General features: G+C 31.7%; 2 protein-coding genes across 2 annotated transcripts in view; one reads left to right on the forward strand and one right to left on the reverse strand.

The window, feature by feature from the left end:
- Nucleotides 1-282: 282 nt before the first annotated feature.
- LOC105622632 (prefoldin subunit 3) lies at nucleotides 283-1,896 on the reverse strand. The gene is made up of 3 exons (XM_012204047.1): nucleotides 1,813-1,896; nucleotides 734-1,257; nucleotides 283-605 (listed from the first exon to the last, which is right to left on the reverse strand). Exons 1-2 carry the CDS (start codon nucleotides 1,894-1,896, stop codon nucleotides 778-780), a joined length of 564 nt encoding a protein of 187 aa, XP_012059437.1. The 3' UTR covers nucleotides 283-605; nucleotides 734-777.
- Nucleotides 1,897-9,580: 7,684 nt separating this feature from the next.
- LOC105622633 (proto-oncogene tyrosine-protein kinase ROS) overlaps nucleotides 9,581-23,883 on the forward strand; it is a 37,271-nt gene continuing 22,968 nt past the window's right edge. The window contains exons 1-2 of the mRNA XM_012204049.1: nucleotides 9,581-9,739; nucleotides 22,417-22,476. Of these exons, the coding sequence (XP_012059439.1) occupies nucleotides 9,581-9,739; nucleotides 22,417-22,476 (219 nt within the window). The remainder of the gene's footprint in view (nucleotides 9,740-22,416; nucleotides 22,477-23,883) is intronic.

Raw genomic sequence — 23,883 nt, forward strand, 5'->3', positions numbered from 1 at the left:
AGTCAGTCTATGTGCCTTATATTTACTATAATAAATATGACGTTACTATAATAATAAATTGACATTTATTAAAGTTAGAATATAAGATAAATTACTGAACTTGTGTAAACATTCCATTACACATATATTCATTCATGTTTTTTAATTAAGAAAATCGCAATATAGCTGTTAGCTCTCATATTATTTCTCTTCTAAGGACAAATTACATGTAAAGTAATTGACATATGTACTTATTAATGTGGAGCGTCGTTTGTACAGAATAGATCTCAGAATCCAAATAAATATTTCTTTTACGTTTATTACAATACATGTATTCTTAAATGTAATATCATTTATTGCCTTATCATTTATATCATTTATACTTTTGTTTTAATCAAAGTGGAATTGTTTTATTAGGACTTGGGTAATATAGATGTATTGCAAATAAAATCAATTTGCAACAGATAAAAGATAACATTTTGACAATCAATTACAAAAATGTAGACATTTTTAATATGTATATAAATATTAGTATGTGAAGTTACAATTCATTTTTAAGTCTTCCACGAATTTCAATAGTGTGCTGTGTATTGACAAATTTTATTCTTCATAATGTAGAAGATATTCTGAAATATACAAAACATACGATGAAAAAATAATAGGAATTGTAATATTAACATTCGAAAGAAATGAGTTCATTGAGCTAAGTATATATATGTAGAAAAAAATGTTTCTTTAATTCTTAGAGAATTACCTCTTGACTTTAGGCAGATCCGAGTACGAATAAGATTAATAATTTCATGTGGGTTTTGCTGCTTGTCTGCGCTTCACCTCCCAATTGTAGATACGTGCCATATTTACTTCCACAGTAGTATATTGATCTCGAACAAAATCTAGATCGTGCTCTACATATCCTAAATTCTTCTTGGCTGCCTCAATATTTTTGGTCAGCACTTCTTGGGCATCATCTAAGGTATATTCTAGCATGACATTAGCGCCTAACCATAAACACACTTTGTCGGTAGGTGGTATTATGGCTTTTGCGTAAACTTGTTCTGATAATAAAAATTGCGTTTCTAAGGTACTCTTCTCAATCTGCAATTTCTCGATCATCTCTAAAGATCTTTCGAGATCTGGTATTTGTGATTTTAAGCGTCTTCGTTTGTTGACTAGGTTAAACTCCATAAACTTGTATTTTCCATGGCTCTCGTCCAGCTTTCTGAGTACTTTGTCCACAGAATCGTTTTCTGGCTTTGCCATAAAAGCCTCGACATCGTCCTGGAATTGTGCAACGTGAGTGACTTATAGTAAGACTTTAAACTAAATTCAGTAATTTTATGATTATAAAATATATATATTTCATTTAATAAAAATTTTCATAAAAATTAATTGTAATTATTAATAGTTTAATAAAGATAAACATAAAAATATTTCTATACAATGTATATATTTATTTAATCATACAAATCAATTTGAATTAACCAAAAAATAAAGCAAATAGAAAATAGAATAACAAATTCACAAGATTAAAACATGAAAACGGTATATGATTTTTTTGGTTACCATATAAGGTTCGATTAATCGATTGACATTTTGATCAAATACATATATATGGAATTTTTATTGTCAATAGAAATAATAAGAGTTGCTTCTCAATGTCCTTAGATAGTAATGAAATATATATTCTTTTCACGCGAAGAGAATGATTAACAAAAATTTATTGTAGAACAATTCCAACAAATCAAGAGAATTACGGAAATAATAATACAGATTTTGTGAATGTGTATGACACGAGCACATGCATAAAATGAATATTAATAAAATCGCACTTACCACAAAATCAGCCTCCGGTATACCGGCGTATGACTTCCTATCTTTACCTAATTCAATTTCCACTTTATTGTCACCGTCTTCCATCTTGAATCTCCTGTATACCTCCGAAGTGCACTCCTCTACGATTTATCTCGCACACTAACGTGATTCACGATTCACAAATGCTCTTGTTCTCCAATCCCACTTGCTTTCGAAACGGTTCTCATGAAACTCCTTTGAAAACATAGTGTTAATTTCCAATCTGCGCACTTTCTTATGCAATGAATATATAATTATGAAATATAAGGAATCTCATTTTTTTTTGTGATATAATAATTATGAAATATATTATGTTTGATCTATAAGTAATTTTAGTATTGTTAAATTGATAAGAATGATAAAAATTCTGCAAAGTAACAGATCACAGAAGCCTTAAAAAATATTGCATACGAAAAAACTAGGAAAATCTATAGTATATATAACCAGAGAGAAGATATAATACATATACTTTGCATGCGATATTTTTCAAGAATACAACGCCAGGGATTGTTAAAAAGTATGCATTTATTAACTATTTAAAAGTATGCATTTTCTTAATCAAGCACAAGAAAAACATCTCATGTACCACAAACTTTAGCTGTCCGATTTGTGGCGGACTCTGTTGATAATTTATGCAAACATTTATCACACTGTTTATGATAATTAGATGAACTGAAAAAATTACGACACTGACGAAAAAAATAATTCTTATATCTCATAATTTAAGAATTTTTCATATCTTAAATTTCTAAAAAATATCTTAAATATCTTTAAATTTTATAAATTTTCTTATAAAAATTATAGAATGAGAAATCTTATTATTATTAGAATCTTATTATTATTAGAATATTTTACAATTTACATATATAAATCTAGAAAAATTAATTCTTTGGAAAAATATAGACTTTCTTAACTATTTTTAAAAGAATTCCATTCCAGTATAAAAAATCTGAAAAATTATAAAGTTATATAAAATTCTCAAAAATTCTGAAATTTATATAAAAATTTTAGAATAATTTTTTTAAATGTCTAAAATTTTTAATTGCGACAAAACATTAAAATTAATACAAAGACACGTAATATAATTGAAATTATATATATAAATTTTAAGACAGTTTTAAAAATTCGTTTAAAATAAGAACTAACATAGCACTAACATAACAACATACTAACATAACAAGTACTAAAAAGTTTTTAAAAAAAATTTCATAATTAGGTCCTTTTTGAAAACTAAAGAATCTTTATTAAATAAATTTATTTGTAGAAATAGCGTATATTTAAAGCAGGCAGAACAATTTTTCACAGGTTTTAATTAAAGCTGAGTTGTTATTTTTTTTCAAGGACCTCTCCTCCAGTGCAAACGTGTGATAGTGATGATAGTCCTGATAATACTACGTTCAATCTAAATTAAGGTGTCCACCCGCAACCCGACATACATCGTGTGCTCTGGCGTACGAACGGTCCAACGGACATCGCATTTATCATTAGCTCGGGGCGCATTCCTCCTCTCTGATACACTTTATTGGGTCTAATAGAGCCGAATTATGGTGTATCGAGTAAAAGCGGGGTTGATCTGGACTAGACGACTTGTGCTTAAAAGCCGTTCTTTTCATTCAACAATTGCTTTGCATGCAAAACAAAACAGTCACCGCGAATTAATCCGCCAATTGTATAGTCAATTCCTCTCCTCTCCCTTTCCGTTCATAAAGTTAGTATACTAGTAATTTTATCATACTTTGTATCAAACTGAATTGAAAATAAATTAATCTTATTTCAAGCGAAATTGCTCTGATTTTATCATATAAATCATAATACACCGCATATAATATGTGTAATATATAATTTATCAAGCGATTATATGTATCTTGAGTAGATAATAATATTTTATTTTATTACATTAATTTTTTTAAAGAGTTTTCTTGTTTTTTTCATTTATATTACATGGATATACAATATAATATAAATATATACAATATAATATATAATATAAATAATATATTATTATTATAATACAAATATAACAAGTGAATTTCTACATTAAAAGAACAATTCTGTGCTAAAGTATCTAAAAATTTAGATAGCTACAGATATGAAAATAATTTTATGGAACCATTCAAAAATTATGTAAAAAACTCAAACATAATGAGCAATGCTGCAAAAAGCATCTTTATAAATTCTTTGTAGTGGATCTCATTCTAAAAGACTGAGATTTCACTCCAAAGAATTTGGAAAATTTGACATTTAATAACGAATTCGAGTATCCTTCATAATTATTTAATTATTTTAATAGTCCGACAAAATTATCTTTACATCTGTAGCTAGCTAAATTTTTAAATACTTCGTAAAATTGTATATATTCCCTGTAATTTTATTTTTTTTAATGGAAGACATATTCATGAGAAGAACGCCACTAACGAAAATAGAGAGAAGAACTTTCCATCACGTCTACTGGAAGAAATTAACATTGTTCATTCTTCAGTGCGAACTGTGGAAAGACTGAAAAGGTCGCGAGAATCGGGCGCGAGATTGGGAGCGGAGAATCTGCGAGAATTATCGTTTTGGGGGCGCGACGCGCGAGCAGATCCAGAGCGCAGGCATGCATCGCTTTATGAGACGATAGCACAGATCCGTGGCACGTTCAGTTGGAAACTCAATGGCGGTTACAGGTTACCTAGGGCTTCCTGCGGAAATGGCCAATATACACCTCCGACCTCCAACTCGCTCGGCCGATCGCGCGAGCGCGAACTCACTCGAAACGCGCGGTTGTACGGGTTGTAGTTTGTACCCCATGCTCGTGTATACGATCGCCCTACCTCTCGCTCAACACGCACTTGTTACGGCTCATCATCGTGATCTATGCGCCTACAACAAACGCTGTATCCTTAATCCGTTCTAGTTGGCTCGATCCTACCGCGCGTGCTGAAAGCAAAAGCTAGTTAAACATCGTTATCTTGGAGAGTTCTCCGTTGTTTTTCATTGAGAAAACTTTCCTGCTTTCAATTCAGTTATAAGAGAGAGAATCTTCCAATGTATATATTTGATATATGAGCGACGAAATTTGATAATTCAAATAATCATTTATTTGATGTTTCTCAACAGAACCTTCTTTGATAAAAAAATCTCGTTAAAAGCGCCTCCAGACGATATGGCCAATAATCCTGGTAGGCAAGTTGACGTCAAAATGACGACAAAATGATGTAGCTTGCTACCAGGAATATACGCCAACTTTGCACACATTCGCTAAATATTGGTCTACATTCAATATAGATAATTCATATACATGTCGCATTCTAAATCTACTCTATGAAAATAAATTAATTTATCATAGAACTTTTCTAACGTGAGAGATTTTCTGAGATTACTCAGATTATTGAGAGAGATCTTTTAGTTCTGTTAGCATCGTAGTGTAGACTAATAATACATATTTCTGTACGCGGTAGATATATGACGTACCTAGACCAAGAATTCGCACATGTTCCGTCTGTGGCGAAGTCAAGCAACGGCCGAGACATTAACACATTAAAACATATCTAAGCTGGAGTTTTTCATGACCGTCTTGCATTCATACTGCACAGTTTTCCTTATGAGTCGCAATCTGTATATATGAAAATTGTAATTATTATCTTACCTCTGCGTCTCTGTATGTTCCGTTTCGTTCATTACATCTAGGATTCGGTATTACTGAAAATATGGTGATGAAAATCATCGATTTAGAAAATATATCATTCAATGTTTGGAACTTACGTTCTCGAAAAATGTCCACTAGAATTGTTTCTAAAAATAGAAATGGCGTTAGCAGACGCGTATTAACTGAAAAAGAGAATATTTCAAGTGATATAAGGGTAAATAAAGTTATAAAAAGAATTGATAAACAAAATTATAATTCAGAAACTTTCTAAACAGATCTTTTATTTTCTGTTTCTTCTGCTTTTATGTGTGTCAAATTCATGCAGAAAAGTCTTTGAACGATGAATACGAGTTAAGAATTGAATCGATCTGATCGCAACCTCCTCCGGGTCATCGTGAAGAAAGAAGCGTCGCACAGCTAACAATGGCATTACAAACGCTGTGACTGGCTCTCGTTGTTCGCTGCAGATTTAATCTGTCAAAATGAATCACCATTTTGATGAGCTCACGGCTAACAAACATGTTCACAAAGAATAACATATATAAAGAGCTAAAGGGTTCGCAGAAGCACAAGACTGAACCTAAATTTATCGGCAATTACCGATTAATTTTTTTCTCTTAGACACTTTTAAATAAGATTAACAAATGTTCCCCATTTTCCGGAGATAGTCCCAGGAATTTTTACGTGCTATTAATAGTAATTTAAAGAATGACAAATATTAAAAACATTTTGAATATTGAATTTTGGTTTATTTACAGAGATTGAAATAATATTGTATATAAATATAATATTAGTTTTAAGTATTAAGTTTAAGGATTTTATTTTAAAAAAAGATATCTAAAATCTGGTGCCGCGCGGATTTAGTAAAAAAAAAATCTGCACAGAAAGGTCGATTTTACTAGAGAATTTAAATATTTAATTAACTACAAATCTGAAAATGATTCGTTGGACCATCAAAATAATTATGTAGAAACGCTCAAACTTGTTAAAATATCACTTTTTTCAACATTGCTCATGTTTGAGATTTCTACGTAATTTGATGGTCCAACAAAATTGTTTTTTAGATCTGTATTTAACTAAATTTATGATATACTTCAGCAAAATCGTTCTTTTCATAAGATAAACCTATGTTATGTTAAAAACGATGAATAAGAATAAAATATTATTTTGTTATTATAAAAATATAAATTCTTATTATATTTAGAATTTTTTAAAAATATTTCTTGGGACTGTGCTGTACGAGAACCGCAAACGATTATTTCTTTAACGATTATTTCTTTTCGAAGAGGACGGCTTTGTTTTAACTTTAAATTTCTTTCAGGGCTGAAGGGATATCATTAACAAGTTCTAGGCGGCAAAGGTACACAAATTTGGAGCGATGCGCTCTTCTTCGAAGGGTCTTCACACGAAAAAATTTCGTTTGATCTTCATGTTCAAATTTACTTTATATCGTTGTGAGAACTAATTAAACTAAACTAGAACTAACTAAAGAACCAAAGTTGCTTAAGTTTTCATCGAATACTTAATGGGAATATACGTAGCGTTAAATGTTATTTTAAAATATTACTCTGCAGTTTTGCAACTGAATATTTGAAAAGCTCTTTTAGAGGAAAATGTACTTTGCATTATACTCATCTAGATATAAAAGAAACATATTTATTTATCTCAAATCGAAAAAAGAAATAATTCTTAATATTTTTTAAAAGTTATTTCTATTATTAGATTAATCATTCATATTCATTTAATTCATATTCATATATTTAAGGCTTTGCTGAAATATACGAAATAACAGAAAAATAAATAAAATATGGATTTTAAGATTTAATTTTTGAGATTTAAGATTTAATTTTTAAGATTTAATTTTCTGTGCTTGGCGATCTCTTTAAAGCTGATTTAAAATCTTTTCATGAAAGTATGAAAATATTATAGGAGATCCAGGTTTAAATTCAACAATTGAGATAATATTTTGCGCAATAAATTATTTACAGTTTTTAATATTCTTACATTAACATTACATTATTAATATTTTTATGTGATGTCTGTTAGCATCAATATTATTAAATTGTTTGTCAATTTAATATGATATTACTACTCATAATTCTGTTTATGATTGCAATCCAAGATTGATGAAAATTTCGGCGTGCAAATTGGATATTTGCTGAATTGAATATGTATATAAATTTACACTGAAATATTTAGGCACCTGTTTAAAAGCATCTGCTTTAATCGGAGTACATAGGAAAATAGGAATACGTAATTAGATTTATACTCCGACTTAATAAAAATATTCTCATTGGTCCAATTTTGTTTTGAAAATTGAAAATATAACACTTTCACTCCAAAAGAATAAAATCTTACTTTAAAATTTCACTCCTAAAGAGTGAAAATTTGTCACTCTTCAAGAGTGAAAATATTTTTTCAAGATTGGCTTCAATTTTCAGTCTTTTGGAATAAGATTTCACTCCAAAAGATTTAGAGATTAAGCATCTCGAAATCCCCGAAGATAACTATCGGCGGTTAGCTAGCGGCACGTGCGAATGGATGAATGAAAGTTTACGAGGATAGTAAGAACAGGTCAATCTGTCAATTGACCAGCCAGTCAGTAGTCAGTACCGCGCGAATAGACAGATCTCTTCGAATCGTTCCTCCCTTGAGCTGCTGGCATCCATACAGAGACGCGCGTTTTGAGCGCGGAGTATACCTTCACCAAGAAGAATTAGCCTCAATCGGAGTGCACGGCAGATAAGGGTGCTCACAACGTGGTGGGGGATAGTTGACTCTGGAGTGGCCATTCGGAGTCAGTTGCTCTTATGCTCGCCAACCAACGTGATCGCGTTGCGCGCCGCTCGGTTCAAACCGCGTGACGCGAACGTCATAGACCGTATCCAAGAACGAACAGCGGATTCCGAAACGTGCAATAAAAAACGACTGTGATAAAATCACAGGATTTCGCAAAACGAGACATTTGACGAAAATCTGCGCGAAGTTGATAGTAAAAGTTGCCCTCGAAATGCAAAGAGAGTGACGGAGGATCCTAAGAGTTCTGCGGAGAATCGCGGAGAATGCAAGGTTTGATTTTGGGATTTTGATTACAGAGAACATTTCGCAGTGCTAAAATCGATCAAAGTGGACTTTGTGCCTGGTGTCACGAAGACGCAACTCTTCGATCGACACAATTTACTCGAGCAACGTTCGTTGCCCGTCTCTTATCGCTTCGCCGGTCAAACGTTGAAAGAAACTGCGGAAGAGGACTGATCATATTAGCGTGTATTACCGTCTTGTGCAACCGGATACACACACATCGCCCCGCGTCATCGGCTCCCGTCGAAAGAGAAAAACACTGCGATTATTTGCCTATCAGCAATTCCGTAATTTGATCGTGAGAAGTATCGCAAGGAAAAACCTAAGAAAATAACATTCAAAGATAAATATTCGCGCCTCATGAAACAGGTGCGTGGAAAAACGCGATAAAGAAACACCTTTTTCTTCCCGCGAAAAGAATTAATACACTGGAAAGAAAATCTCGTTGCATTAATTGGAATTCTGGTAATTCAACTAAAAAGGTACAAATCGAACATTGATAATTAAATCTGTCCAAGATAATCCGAAATTCAATTACAGAACCAGAAGATTGCTTCATCGGAATTTGTTTTGTATTTCTTGTTGATACAACCAGAACAATTTTCTCAGTGTGGTGACGTCTGTGTATTCACCAAATAAACGAATTCTATTGTCATTCAAATAATCCATAAGCAACGTCGAGTTGCGTCCTCGCGATAACTGTGTCCCACAACGTGCGCTCCCCGGGACGCCTGGCGTCGCCCCGCCATTTTTCTCCGGATATTTAGCGGAAGTGGCCAATCTGATCGCAACTCCGACGCACTTGCTGATGCGATCGCTCAACACGTGATCTCCACGGCACGTGACGTAACGACGACAGGCATCGCGACGTGTCTCGAGTGATCCATCGAGGAAACCATGCGGAGACATCGTTTCGATTAACGCATTCAAGAGTCATCGAGAAAATTAAGAGGAGCGATGATTATCGGCAGCTGAACCGCTGATAGAAATTCGCGCGGAAGCTGATCGTGTGCAAGGATCTAAGGGGGGGAGGGGGTTATTATGTTAGCAACGGGATGTTTTCTGCTGAAGGTGCTGGTGCTGGCAGGAACGGTCATTGCGCTCCTGCCAGAGGATCTGCTGGAGGATCGCGCCGATCACATTCCGATCAGCCTTCAGGAGGAATGCGCTTCCAAATGTCCGGACTTAGACCTCACGCAGGTAAGAAATCTCCCTGTGATAAAAAGGGATATTGATATTGAAGTTGATACAGTCAAATTAAACAGTTGACACTTCCGTAATCGCAGAATGTTGAAAGGTTTTACGTGTCGAGAGGAAGAATAATGTTTAGGAAGAGCATTATCTCCCCCTGAAAAATGTTAGATATCTTTTGATATGGTATCCTTAATTCTGTTGTTCGATTCCATTTACTACTATGTAAAATGTTAAGGAAACAATGTTACAAATTGCGACTCGCTTATTTCAGTGTGGAATATATCTACCTTTGCTGAGATAAGAAACGAGACGATACCTTTTTGCACAAGTAAAATGAGAACTGATAATAACGGTAACGATTTTGGAAACGAGGTGACAATTTATTTATTCGACTTCAGTATGCAGTATATATCGAAAATAATGGATAACTTATAATTTATAAAATTGTACAATTACGAGCTGATTACGATGTTTTTGATTTACGGAATTTTTCGTCGCGTTCATCAATGTTATTTATAAATATCTTTAATCACATACTATCTTATTGTAAAAATTAGATTTCGCATTAGATTTCTTGAGACACAATTTTGTTAATTCGTACAGATATAAAATTAATAATAATGCAACATTATAAATACAAGACGCGCTAAATATACTGACTAATTATATTACTTAAAAAAATATTTTAAATATTATACATATATATGCTTATATTTTTATTTATTAATATAATTTTTTATTTATAAATTAATATAATTTATTTACTTATCATAAATAATATTTAATAATAAATAAAAATTATTTTTTATTAATATAGAAGTATTATAAACAAATTTATTAATAATCTTATTAATTCTCCAAGTTAAGTAAAATGATTTAAAACTCTTCCGTTTATATTCCTTGAAAAACACAGAATTAATTTTTTCTTAACAAAAATATAAATTTCATTGCTGTTATCACAAATAAGCTATTACAAATAAGCTAATTTTGTAAATATTTTCTCGTATAAACGTATAACGACGATTTGCGTATTCATCACTTTCATATAACTTTCTATTCTCCGTCTAATCGACGGCTTTTGCGTCGAGTGCGGATATTGTCATTGATACGACGTGTTAATTAATGAGGAATATTAAAGACTATAGTGTTGTTCGCGATTCTTGAAATCTATGTCGATGAGTTGATTTGTCGTTCCGACGACCTAGTTCTTGCATTCTTTGGCAATGCAATGCACGTAAGCATATCCTTGCAGTCGTGACAGTTTTTCCCTTTGAACTGCCAATTTGTCAGAAGCGCAAGAAAATCATGTATTTACTTCGAGTAGACATGCTTAGGTTTGATTGAAATTCAATTTCCATTCGTTCAAATACCAGGAGTTTACCGCAACGCTGTCCACCATTTTCAATAAAAGCGTAGACCTTGCATTGACAACAATCGATTGCAGTAATCAAGTAGAAATATTAACGAGAAAGAAACAACAAATATATTAATACAAATAATATGCACACAAAAATACATAAGATATTTCAAATTTATTTTAATAATTTTTTAGTCACGCTGTTAAAAATTAAAGAATCAGATTTAAAGCAATTTCTTGAAATAACATTTTATTATTTATTATACATTTTATGTTATTTTTGATAAATGAATAAAAAAAGTATTATTTTAATACTTTATACAAAATATATGTAGTTTAAAAAAATCACATCTAATTAATCCATTTTTGTAGTAGAATTACTTAACTTACTAATTTCAAACAGCATTTCTTATTAATGCATGTGCACTTAAAGTAAATAAATTAAATGTCAGCCAAATTAATACAGTTCTTGAGTTAAATTGTTTAAATCCATTAAGGATATATTGAGTAAGAACAGTGGCAATTTAAAGGGTTAAAAATAACTCAAATAGAGGGTATAAAATGTTATGATTTAACAATGCAGCGTTTCTACTTTCTACACTCTTTTGAACGTTGATATTTACTATTGAAAATGAAATAACGATGCCAAAAGATGTTCAGGATGAAAGGAGCAGTATCGATGCATTTTGATATTGCAAGCATCCCCAGCTGCGAACCGAGCGTCGGCGGCACGAAAATGACTGCGCGCGAGCGGCGAAGGACGTATCAATTTAAGTCCACTCTCCAGCTCGACTGTACCATTCATTAATTAACTTAACTACACGACGACACATCATGGCAGCCCATAAGCATAGCGTCGAGGATGAAAGACGAGCACGTAACGGATACAGGGCCATCTAATCCCTTTCTTACGGAGAAGGACGAAAACGTCGTTCTTTTGCGCGCCGCCTTCGCCGACTCGGATTATTGTTCATTACATGAATTATGACTGATCACATGTCGTATCGCACACCATAATATATACTCTATGAGATCTGAAGTTTATAATATAATATATTTTTTTTTCTGTATGATCGGAATTTTTAGAATGTATATTTCATTATTTCCAACAAATATAATCTTATTAATTTATAAAATATGAAAATGTCAATATAAAGCACGAATAAAATTTTTGAAACTTTTTGTTGAAACGCACACTTTATACATCTTTTGTATTGTGTTTGCTTTCTGAGATTGAAAATTTTGAAAAAAAATTTTTATAAAATAAAAATTGTACACTTAAATTTCGCAAAGAATATATTTATAGCGCAATCAACATTATTTTTATTTTATTACTTTCAAGCAGCAAAATAAACTGCTCCATCGCGGCAGCGTGCGAAAGACGTCGGCATGAAAAAGGTTTTAATCAATGCGTTTGACAATTGACGAGAACGGAATTGGTACCAATTATCAATTTAACTCTTCTCAAAAAATGCACCGCCAACGTGCTTTCTGGTATCAGATCATTGCTCAAGTTTGTGTGCAATCTGGACGTTTCTTCTCATTTAGGTATCATCCTCACAAATCAATATAGCATCAAATAATTTTTTAAATGATTAATTATTAGGGAAAGGAGCATAAAAAGTCGTTATAAATTTCAATTTAAGTAATTCTTCTTATTATATTAATTTAATTCCTATTACACACACACACACACACACACACACACACACACACACACACACACACACACACACACACACACACACACACACACATATCGTACTTTGTAGTGTGACATCGATTGATGTAACTATACAGATAGATATTCATAGTAAATAGTCCCCCAAACAAATTTTGATTGTTACAATCAGATCACATATAACTATATTGATGTAATCAACATATCAAAGGAAATAAATCATGTCAACCATACACATACCTATCACACAAAAATAATTACGATGATATTACTCATAGTTAAATATTTTTGATTGTGTAAACCATATCTTTCTTTTCATATAATTTTTAATTATTTTAATCATTAAATTTACTGCAATTTTATATATTACGATACTCTATTTCTCGCAATGAATAGATGCCGCGCGCAAACTGATGATGAATTAATTTTTACTAATTAGTTTATGACAGTTGTGCGATATTGTAAGTCATCGAACTCTCGCAACCCTTCCTCGCCCGCGCGCTAACGAATCAATTATCCCGCCGCCGCCACAGATAAAGGGAGAAGCGTGGTCTAGAAAAAAAATCACTTTCTTCGATCTCTTATCTATAATATATAATTCATTCTCTCTTACTAATCTCCTCCCTCCTTTTGTTTTTAAATGATCAAAAGAAAATGATTAAAAGAAAGGGAATCATCGCATGATAACAATTTTGATCGAATACTTCTTCCTACAGATAAAACATGTAATAATTTATAAATTCTAATCATGATTCTTATAATTCTTATTAATAAAAGATAATTGGTGCGCAGTTTGCATAAAATATGACAAATTATATAATCGAAAGCAACAATATTATTAGACACCAAGATCAGCCTTAATCGAATATAGCTCTTTGAACTTATTGCATTAAATTTCAAATTTGAAAGATCAATTTTAAAAGGTATGTAAACCGAAAAAAATTTACTCTTTTAAAAAGATTAACTTAAAATAAATTTTGTATGCAATTTAAGTTATCAAACGTTTAACCTTTGTTATAAATATAGCTTTTAATTACATAATATGCTATATATTGATTATGTTACTATTACAAAATCTTTTTGTTTTTTCGTTTTTGTACAAGAAACTTTGAGATTATAGGGAAAACTTTTCTTGTTTAAGAAGAGAATTTTATTTACAAAATAAGTTTACATGCGATTTATGTCGAAAAATATTGTTAATCTAAAATATTTAAAACAGTCTCGTCTTAACTAAAAATAATACAAAAATAGTGTCCTCGTATTATTTACTAAGCATGTAAGGATAGTAAAGTTATCTCTTAGGGTGATGCTTAGAAGATAACCTTAAGCTTGCATAATATATCCAAAGAACATCTTCATTTCTTGATCGTTGACCCTGATGTTCTAATCTCGAATCAGTACTATAATTCTTAACGTAATAAATAATTTATTGTTTCTCGATATTGCTCAAGATGTATGATTTCTCTAATACGCCGGCTTTAAATATGTTATAATATCAATACAAATAACTGCTCAAAAGAAAAGTTATATCAACAAGAATTATCATACGTGAAAGATTTTAAATTATGTATAATAACATTAATATTTAAAATATTATAACAATATTTAAAATTAATTAATATAATATCAATAATGATTTTGTAGAACTGTAAAAAATTATGTACTTAAATGTTAAATATACGATTTGATTAAAGAGGATTATATATATAATCAATTATATATAATAATTATATAATTCAAAATTAAAATATACATTATAAAAAAAAATTTTTAGAAAAATTATTATAGTCAAATATTTAAAAAATATTATAATGACAAGAACAATTTAAATTAAACAATTAATACTATAATTAATTATTAATAGCCAAAAAATCGTCTAAATAATAATATGATGTTTATTTTTTTTAATTATTGCGTATTTATGTATTTACTGTATACATACTTATTTACACTTACTACGTATACTTATTTACGCACTAATTGCGCACATTAGATCAGCATACATTAGCATGTATCTTTGTAAGAAACAATTTTGTTACAGTTATGTGTAGATATTGGATTTTTATGCAATTTCATATTTTTTTTAGAAAGCAAATTGGAAAGTAAAAATAGAAATAGAAATTTATCTTGTTATAAAAACATTCTAAAAATGTATATTTATGCATATTATGCATATTTATATAAATTTGCATATTTTGTGTATGTCTGCAAAAAATATCTGCAATGTCTATAAAAATCCGATGATCTATTTATGTATTTCTTGAAATAATAAAGCAACAATATCACGTTCGTATCATAACATAATTAAAATAATACAAATATTTATGGACAAATGACAAGTATGGAAGAGAGTAATGACGTTACACTGATATTTTCTTTTTCAACGTTTTGACGTCACCATATAATATAAACTGTACTAATATCAGCAAGCAAATAAATATTTCCGAGTTTTCAAATATACGGAAATATTAACGGTTTTGCTGAAGTTCTAAAAAATTTAGTTAAATACATTTTTTTGGAATTCTATTCAAATAATTAAAATGCTTCAAATAATTAAAATAAAAAGATGATGCCTAAAATTTAAAAAATTTTTTGGTATTGTTTATCACATTTGAATTTTCTACATAATTATTTTAATGCTCTAATAAAAGTATTTTCAGAACTGTACATAATTAAATTTTTATTATAAATATTTCAGCAAAATTTTTTCAAATACAACTAATGATATTTTAAACAAAAGTGTGCAAAAAACTTTATTTATATAATCAAACAAGATGAAAACACTTCGAGCACAAACCGAAAAGGTAGTTCAATAAATTCTAATTTTTTTTAATTGCATAATTTAAATTTTGGAAGAATATTTATTTTAAAAATGATATTTTGGCGTGAAATAAGTAACGCGAATCCTATTGTTCAAGATACAACATATCGAACGGGATTCCCCGGATTCTCGCGCGACGAGCCTGATGTTACGTCAAATATGTAGGATCGTCCGGCATGCAACATTATATGTGTAGCCATATACAATGAACTTCCTGTCGGCCACATCCTCTCACCTACAACGGCGGGAGTTCGCCTCGCGGCGCATCGGTAATCGTGCAAATTTCACCTTTAATCGTGACGCAAATCTGGAGCGCATGACGCGCTTCATCGTTCACATTATCACTTTAATGCGAGAAATACGAGCGAAATCGACTTATATTTCTTATAAAAAGATTTTGCATAAACAATTTCTCATTTGACGAGATAAGACGAGATGAGAGTCAATATTTTCTCGTGTCGGAGAAAAAGTGTGCGAATAATAGGACTTTTGTTAAATATCCGAGAAAGATGAGTGTCGGTACAATCGGATTCCTTCTCTATTTTATTAATTAACTCTAAGAGCAAGAGTTAAGTTAAAAACATCAGCTGTCACTCATTACCCGCTCGAAACTATCCCGCGGTTGGTTACTTTTAACGTATATATGTCAACGTATGTACGCGTTTTAATTGGGATGACGTCAGTTAAGAGCGGTTGGCACCGCGTTTCCCAGGATTTGTTTGCGTTAAAAAAAACCATAACGATAACCCAGAAGAACAAGCAAAGTGTATAATTCTAGATAATTCTAGCTTGGACTACGAAGAAGGCAATAAATATGTTGCTTTATAAAAAGAGGTTGAATTATAAATTAATCGCTTATTGATAGAACGAAAACTCTAAACTTTTAACAAAATTTTCATTTTTTATTTTCTCAGACAGAAATCTTTGATCTATCGGCGACGCAGAATGTAATGGATCGTCAATTTAGTTTTTATGAGGGTTTTTTCCTCCGTGGTAACTCCATGAAAACATACCGAATTTAGTGAAATGGATGTGGGAGACCCGTATGCAACTGCAGTTGAATGCATTAGAGCAAATACCGAGGAAGATTAATCGCGTGTGATGACGAGGGGGCGACACTTCTTTTCTCAGAAATCCAGACTGGGAGGGTGCGTCTTTAATATTTTATTTATAATCAACACTTACTCTTGGGGAGGGGGGAGGGGGAATAAAAATTGCTGAGCGCGAACGCGATCGATGCACCGAAAGCGTGTCTGGATGACATCGCAGCATCTCTCGTAATCGCATTAGGATTAGTTGCAATGTATTTAAGGTCAACGATAACCCAGATTCTCATCTCGTACAGCTAAACGGGGTCGGCCCGTCGCAGCAACGTCATCGTCAATTTTTATTACGCTCCATTCAATTCGCGCCGCATCAACATCGCAGATTTCATTCATGGGAAACGATCACTATGGTTTTTGTCAGATCGCATTAGTCACGCCGATGTACATAAACACCTAATCGCTTCAATAATTCAAATTATTGGAGCTTTTGACGAGAGGGCTTCCATTTAAATTACATATTCGTACTACACTGAGAGAAAAGTGTAATGAATTTAAATAAATAATTGTTTGATTAGTACCTACTATATAATAATATAAACATAATATTTTTTATGGAAAATAAATGTAAAAATATAATAGTTAAATCAAATTTATGGTTTTGTACCTAATAAATATATGTTTACATTTAGTGAATGTTTAACTAGTATTATTCAAACAAATATTTATTAAAATTTAGTATACTTTTCTCTCAGTACGAAACTTAACTCTTTATAATATTATATGATAATAATTAAATTATATTAAAATAAAGTAGATTTTTTGTTTTATAATTTTCTGCAAGGATTTTGCTGTATCTAAAAATTTAGCTAGATATAGATCTGAAAATAATTTTGTTGAATCGTCAAAATAATTATGTAGAAACATGAACAACGCTGCAAAAAATTTGGACATTTTAGCTTGAGCGTCCTCCGTAATTATTTTCAGTCCAATATTATTATTTTCTGATACATATTTAACTAAATTTTTAGAAAAAGGCTTTAACAAAGTCTTTTTTTCTATGTAAGATGATATTTTTCGCGTTAAGTTTTTTTTAGTGTTTAAAGATGATCAATTTAACAGCGTTAAGTTTGAGCATCATTTGAATTAGTAATATTTGTTATTCCAATTTCGCGACAATATCTAATTCTATCTAATCTATTCTAATCAGCGTGCTGTTTGTAGAACTAGAAAATATATAGAAATATTATTAAACATTAAGGCACCAGCTCTAATTTTAATCTCTAGCTTAATTTAAAGGCTTTTCTATTTATAACCTTCTTCGTATTATACTTTTCTATTTGGTGATATTTCAAAAATTGGAAATAATCTTTGATTCTATAACTTCTATATTATATTTACGTATATAAAGATAAGTCATCGATTTATTTAAGGATTTCTGTTACATTGTGCTTATTAAATTATTGTATGACTTATAAATATGTGTGTGTATATATATATATATAATTATATATATATATATATATATATATATAATATATATATAATTATTTCGAATTCTATCACGTATAACATAGACAATAATTAAATACACGTACATAGAGATATAATTAAAATGCGCGTGTGATGATTACGAAATCGAAGCTGGAAAAAACTTCCTGGTCGTCACATTAATAATTGCAGCTTCAACTGCAATGTCTATCCTTTCAATTCCCGACGTAATATGAGAATAATTGACTTGGTTCGTAGAAGAAAACATTTGCGTGCATTCGAATGACACCGGCGGCGCCTTTTTAGCTAATATATCAAGAAAATACGGAAAATCTCAGAAAATATGATAACAGAGACATTCCAAGATATATACCATCTATTTTAATATAATTTTTTCAAATTTATTCTATTTTTTTCCTTTATTTGTTTTCATCTAAGTTTTTAAAGTATAATTTTTTCGATTCTTCCGATTACAAAATTTTGAATAGTTTAAAACAATAAAAAGAATATTGAATATTTTAAAATATTTCTCGCAAGTGATATTTTATGACGACAGGCGGTGTCTCACTCTGTTTGTTTTTTATTTTGGAATCATGATTCTCAAGAATTGACATGTTCATCGTCCCTTTCGCAACATTGGTTTGATCGTCGAAGGCATTGTTCCATCTTAGGTTGTTCCAACCGAGTGGACACCAGCCGGTGTACATCCAACACCGTGCGACCGTGCACGTTGGTGACCGCAGGAAAAAACTCGACACCTTTTACCTTAAACTTGAAACAGCGCGCGTGCAAAATAACATGTCCATGTCATATTATTTCGTCTCGACGGGTATCAAGTGCCATCGTTCCTTTCAATCTTATTGTAATAACTATACTTTTAGAGATGTTTGATCGATCCTTAGCAACCGTCTTAGCTACAGCTTATTTTTTGCAATCTTTTATTATTCCTTCAAAAATATTTTTTATTCAGTTTCTTTACTTTTTAGAAATAAAGATGAAAATAAAGATGAAAGATAATTAAGAAAGAAACATTTGTCAATTATATTCATTAGACGTAGTTAAATAATGAAAGATTAGTTAAATAATGAAAGAAAGAATGGAATGGTTTTGTTGAAGTATCTAAAAATTTAATTAGACATCTGAAAATAATTTTTAAAATTACTAAAGTAATTATGACTGCTAGAATATCAAAATTTTTTACAGCATTACTCATTATGCTTTTTTATATAATTATTAATAATTCAAAATTATTTTCAAATCCGTGTCTAGTTAAATTTTTAGAAATCACAGCAAAATCTTTCTGAAGAAAAGAAGATAGATCACATTCACAGTATGAATGTACAATGTAAATGAGAATTATGCACAATGATTTACGAAGAGGGAGAATTTCTCAAGAATGTTTGCGATGGAATCCTAACGCCGTTTAACCGAATGGTGAATGAGCGTTTCCGTATACTAGAGCTTTCCGTGTTCGACACTCACTATTATTTCCGTCTTCGAGATTATATCGAGTCGATGGCGGGAAGAAGCAACAGTTGGTCGGCGTCGTCGAGCGTGACGGAGACGTTGGACACGACGCGACGAAAGGACGTGCAGAAGGACGGGCAGCTATGCATTAGTTGATTACCTTAGATCAGATAAAGATGTTCTTTTAGATGATTTTCTCCATCCTTTCCTTTTGTTTTCTAACAATACGAACTCTTCATTGGAACTCACAGTGAGAGTGCAAGCATTCGCGAAAAAGAAGTCGAGTTAACGAGGAATCGCTCGTTCGGAATTAATTGAAGAAGAAGGAAATTAATCGTTCGAAGAAGCCGAATCATTCTGCCAAATTGCTCTTGCGATTGAAAAGAGGAATATTTTCTAGGAATTGTTTACCAAGAAAAATGATTTGTCTTATTAATTATTTCCTAGAAGGAAGCGCATAGCGCTTGATGAAAATAGTTTGCAATGTAGAATGATATTCTTATAGAAAATAAAAAATTAAAAGAAATGTTGATTTGCATCGTCTTCAATACGTTACATAATAACGCGTATAAAATACATTATAAAAACAATATATTGGGTTGTCCGGAAAGTTCGTGCCGATGTTGAAGGAAAATTAAAACGCAGAAAATTTAAATTTAGTATACATTAAATTTAGTAAATTATATAGGTTAGTCGAACTTTCCGGACAACCCAATATAATTAAAAATATCAAAATTAATTGAACAAGTTGAATTTAAAAGGAACGAGGAATCTTCTGCAAATTTTGCTTACCTCTTCAAATAGTCGATACTTTATATTCTTTATTCATCTCTGCTTTCTTCGAAGAAGTTCGAACTTACGACGATGTAAACAAGAATTAACATAGGATTATTACGTGAATTAAATTGATATGAATTTGGAGGATATTCTTAATATATCGTATTGTGGAAAGCAAAATACACCTTTAATGATATCTTGAGGTATTTTATGTATTTTATAGATAACATATGTTAAAATACAGCGACAAATACGACCGAGAAATCTCTCGATGACGCGCGAAGCGGATTGATTAATCGAGCAAAGTTAAACAACGGCTCACGCTGCCGGGAAGATGTTTCCACGAGACGAAAGCCGCGCGAGTGAAATAAAAAAAAAAAGAAAAATCGTCGTAAAATTGATACATCCACGAGAAAGAGAGACGAGATAGTACGCGAAAACATTATCTCCCTCTCCCGATTAACCCTTATCGGTGAACTCGCCGTTTACTCGCTGGCGATTTGTTGACGCGTGAGGAAAACACGAGCGTATCTCGACGTTGCGCACGAAATTCTCTTGATTATTGTCGCTTCCGTGGAAATTTTAGTTCGCGGCAATTTACGTGCGCATTATCCAATTACGGAAATTTAAACGTAGCACCGTAAAACACGCCGCATGGTTATTTGTAGGAGCTTCTGCGAAAAATGGACAAGACATCTAATTTTAACATAAAGCTACAATGTTTAATTTACAATACGTTCCGTTTATGTAACGGTACCCTACTTGACCAACTTACTTAATCATGTAAATGAATGTTTACGGCTGTCGGCCGCATAAAAAGAAATTATTGCGTGCGAATTTAATTTAGCATACGATATTATTCTAGAATTTAGTATTTGAAACAAATAAGCAAGAAAGGCCATATTCGATCAAAGCGAACCTTAATAATATATTTGCATAAATCTCACAACTTCCAGTAAATTGCGCGCTGATTATTTGTTCATCTTGAAATATAATTCTAAATTAAAGCTGACAAACAATTTAATAATATCGATGTTAATATATATCTTCAAAATGCTGTAAAGAATTATTATAGAAACATTCCTTAAAGAGTTGCTTTCTTTTTCAAATATTACAGTAATAAAAATGGAGATAAATACTTTGGAAATATAATAAGAATATGACTAGACCTCATGCAAATTTCAGAAATCCTTCGATTGGTTAACGTCAACCTTTCTCACAGCAATACAAATTTGCATTCCGCAGGTGCGGTTTATTCCATAATTAAATACATTATGATAATTAGATGACGGTCAAACAAATCGACGTCCAAAATTCCCATAGTGGTAACCAACAACTACGGTTCGCTTCGCACCCTTCTCTATTTGCGTTCAGTTCTCCCTTCGCCCGATCTTGACGTGACCGGCCTTTTCCAATTACTCTCAGTTCCATCGAACTGCCGGACGTGCACCTGTGTCCCGGAAATGCGTAACGTACTACAGGTGCAGCCGCTGTAACGAGCTCGTGTTATCTGTAGCGTTGGTAAGTAAGAGGAGATAGCCCCGAGCACCTTGAGGACGATTATATTCGGCGATTCATTTCAGCGTGTCACATCAAATACACGCACTGGGGGTGTCAATTGAACCGGATGGAACAGTTTAACATCTTTTAAAGACGGCAAGCGATTCAATTTATTTTCCGCCGCCCCTGCGCGTAACATAATCGCGCTCACGTCATTATGTTCAACATCTCTCTTTTTTTTTTGCGTTCACTCGACGGTCCCCCTGTATTCGCCATAATCGCGTATCACAACGATCGATATAGGGATCAACGTGATACCTTGAAAATCAATGATTTAACGTGTCAAAGCGATCTTTATCTGTATAATATAAATAAATAAGAAGCGCGCTCCAGATATCGAGACTGGATCTTGTTACTTGATAATAGTTCCATATACATTACTACAGTTTACTTATTATTACAGTTAATTATTAATTTTCATTTTATTTTGAGGTTAAAGTTTTATTAAGACACTTGGTTTAAAATGAGATGTGTTTTTTATTCCAGAATCGAACGGACGACCTGAGTTCGGAGGTAGGATGCGGCGTGAGATGCAAGATCGATCAGGTAAGAAGTTCTGATAAGAAGATCTAATCATTCATTTTAATATCAAATCTCTGAAAGATTTGGGAAATAATTCCCTTTGGAATTTTGTATGAATTTTTTTCCTATTTGTCCGTCCGCTGGGAATTACTATGTGGGGCATTTCATGGATACAGGAAAAAAAATATAGTCAATTTTAATAAATATTTAGTTGAATACTGCCAACTAAATATTTATTAAATATAAAGATATATTTATTTGATACAGAAATGTGATAATTTGATTTAACAATTATTTTTTTTATTTTGAATAAATATTTACTTACTGTAAGTAAATGTTTAGTTGGCAGTATTGAACTAAATATTTATTAAAATTAACTATATTTTTTTTCAGTGTAATAATATCCAAGCAGCACAGCGTTTGCAAACCGCTAAAAAAGTGATTATATGCGTTTTTTTAATACTTTATTAAAGTTTTATAAGCGCTGTGTGCTACTTGGGATATATATTATATCTCATATTACTTCATAATTTATATAACAAAGGGAATAACTAATAGCGAATTCGATTGGACACACTAGTGCATATTGAAATTGTTGTACGTCGATTTAATCTGTGTAAAAGTATAAATATTTCGGATTATAACATACAAATTTCAGTTGACAGCACAATAAAATGTATCGAGGATTTTATAGTTTAATTCGTTTTTATATTTACACATCTTAAACACACATCTTTAGGTCAATATGTGTACGATGGTTTTAATTTACAGTGCATACTGAGTGTATCCGATCGAATTATTAGTAAACTTAAATGAATGATATCAGGAAGATACGCTTTTCTTCTCTTGGGCTTCTTTAAGCATTAGTATACACGATGATTTTCAACAGATTTTTTACTACATACAAATTTTTAATTTTCATCATTTTAACAAATATAATACAAAATTTATTAAGCGATTTTTGTAATATCTTTAAAAAGTGTGTATTTGTGTATTTAAAAAACTTATACATAAATACTTGATGCTTCCAGTTTTTTTTCGAAGAAAAGAAACATGCACGGATGCATCCAATCGTGTATACTAAGGGTTAAAAGGGTTGGTCGTCTTGTCCTTTCCTCAATAAAACTTAATCGCATGTGATATAACAAAGTTCGGGGCAATAATCGGGCAATCCTGGCGGGATAGTGCGATATACGCAAATGACCAGTGCGGACGTCGCAGACGAAAATGAAGGGACGGCGGTCCCTCGTTTACAATGAAAGTACTTCCGCTGGTGTCCCAGGGGGCCCCGCCACTCCTAACTCGCGGCGGCAGCGGAGATGGTGAACAGCAAATAAAAAACAACGCGCGGTCGATGAATGGGACCAACGTGCGTACGTACGAAACGCATTGCGTACGAATGAAAGAATGGCCCAGTCTCTCTCTCTCTCT

This window comes from Atta cephalotes (assembly GCF_000143395.1).
Source record: "Atta cephalotes unplaced genomic scaffold scaffold00047, whole genome shotgun sequence".
In the NCBI taxonomy this organism is placed as follows: Eukaryota; Metazoa; Arthropoda; class Insecta; order Hymenoptera; family Formicidae; genus Atta; species Atta cephalotes.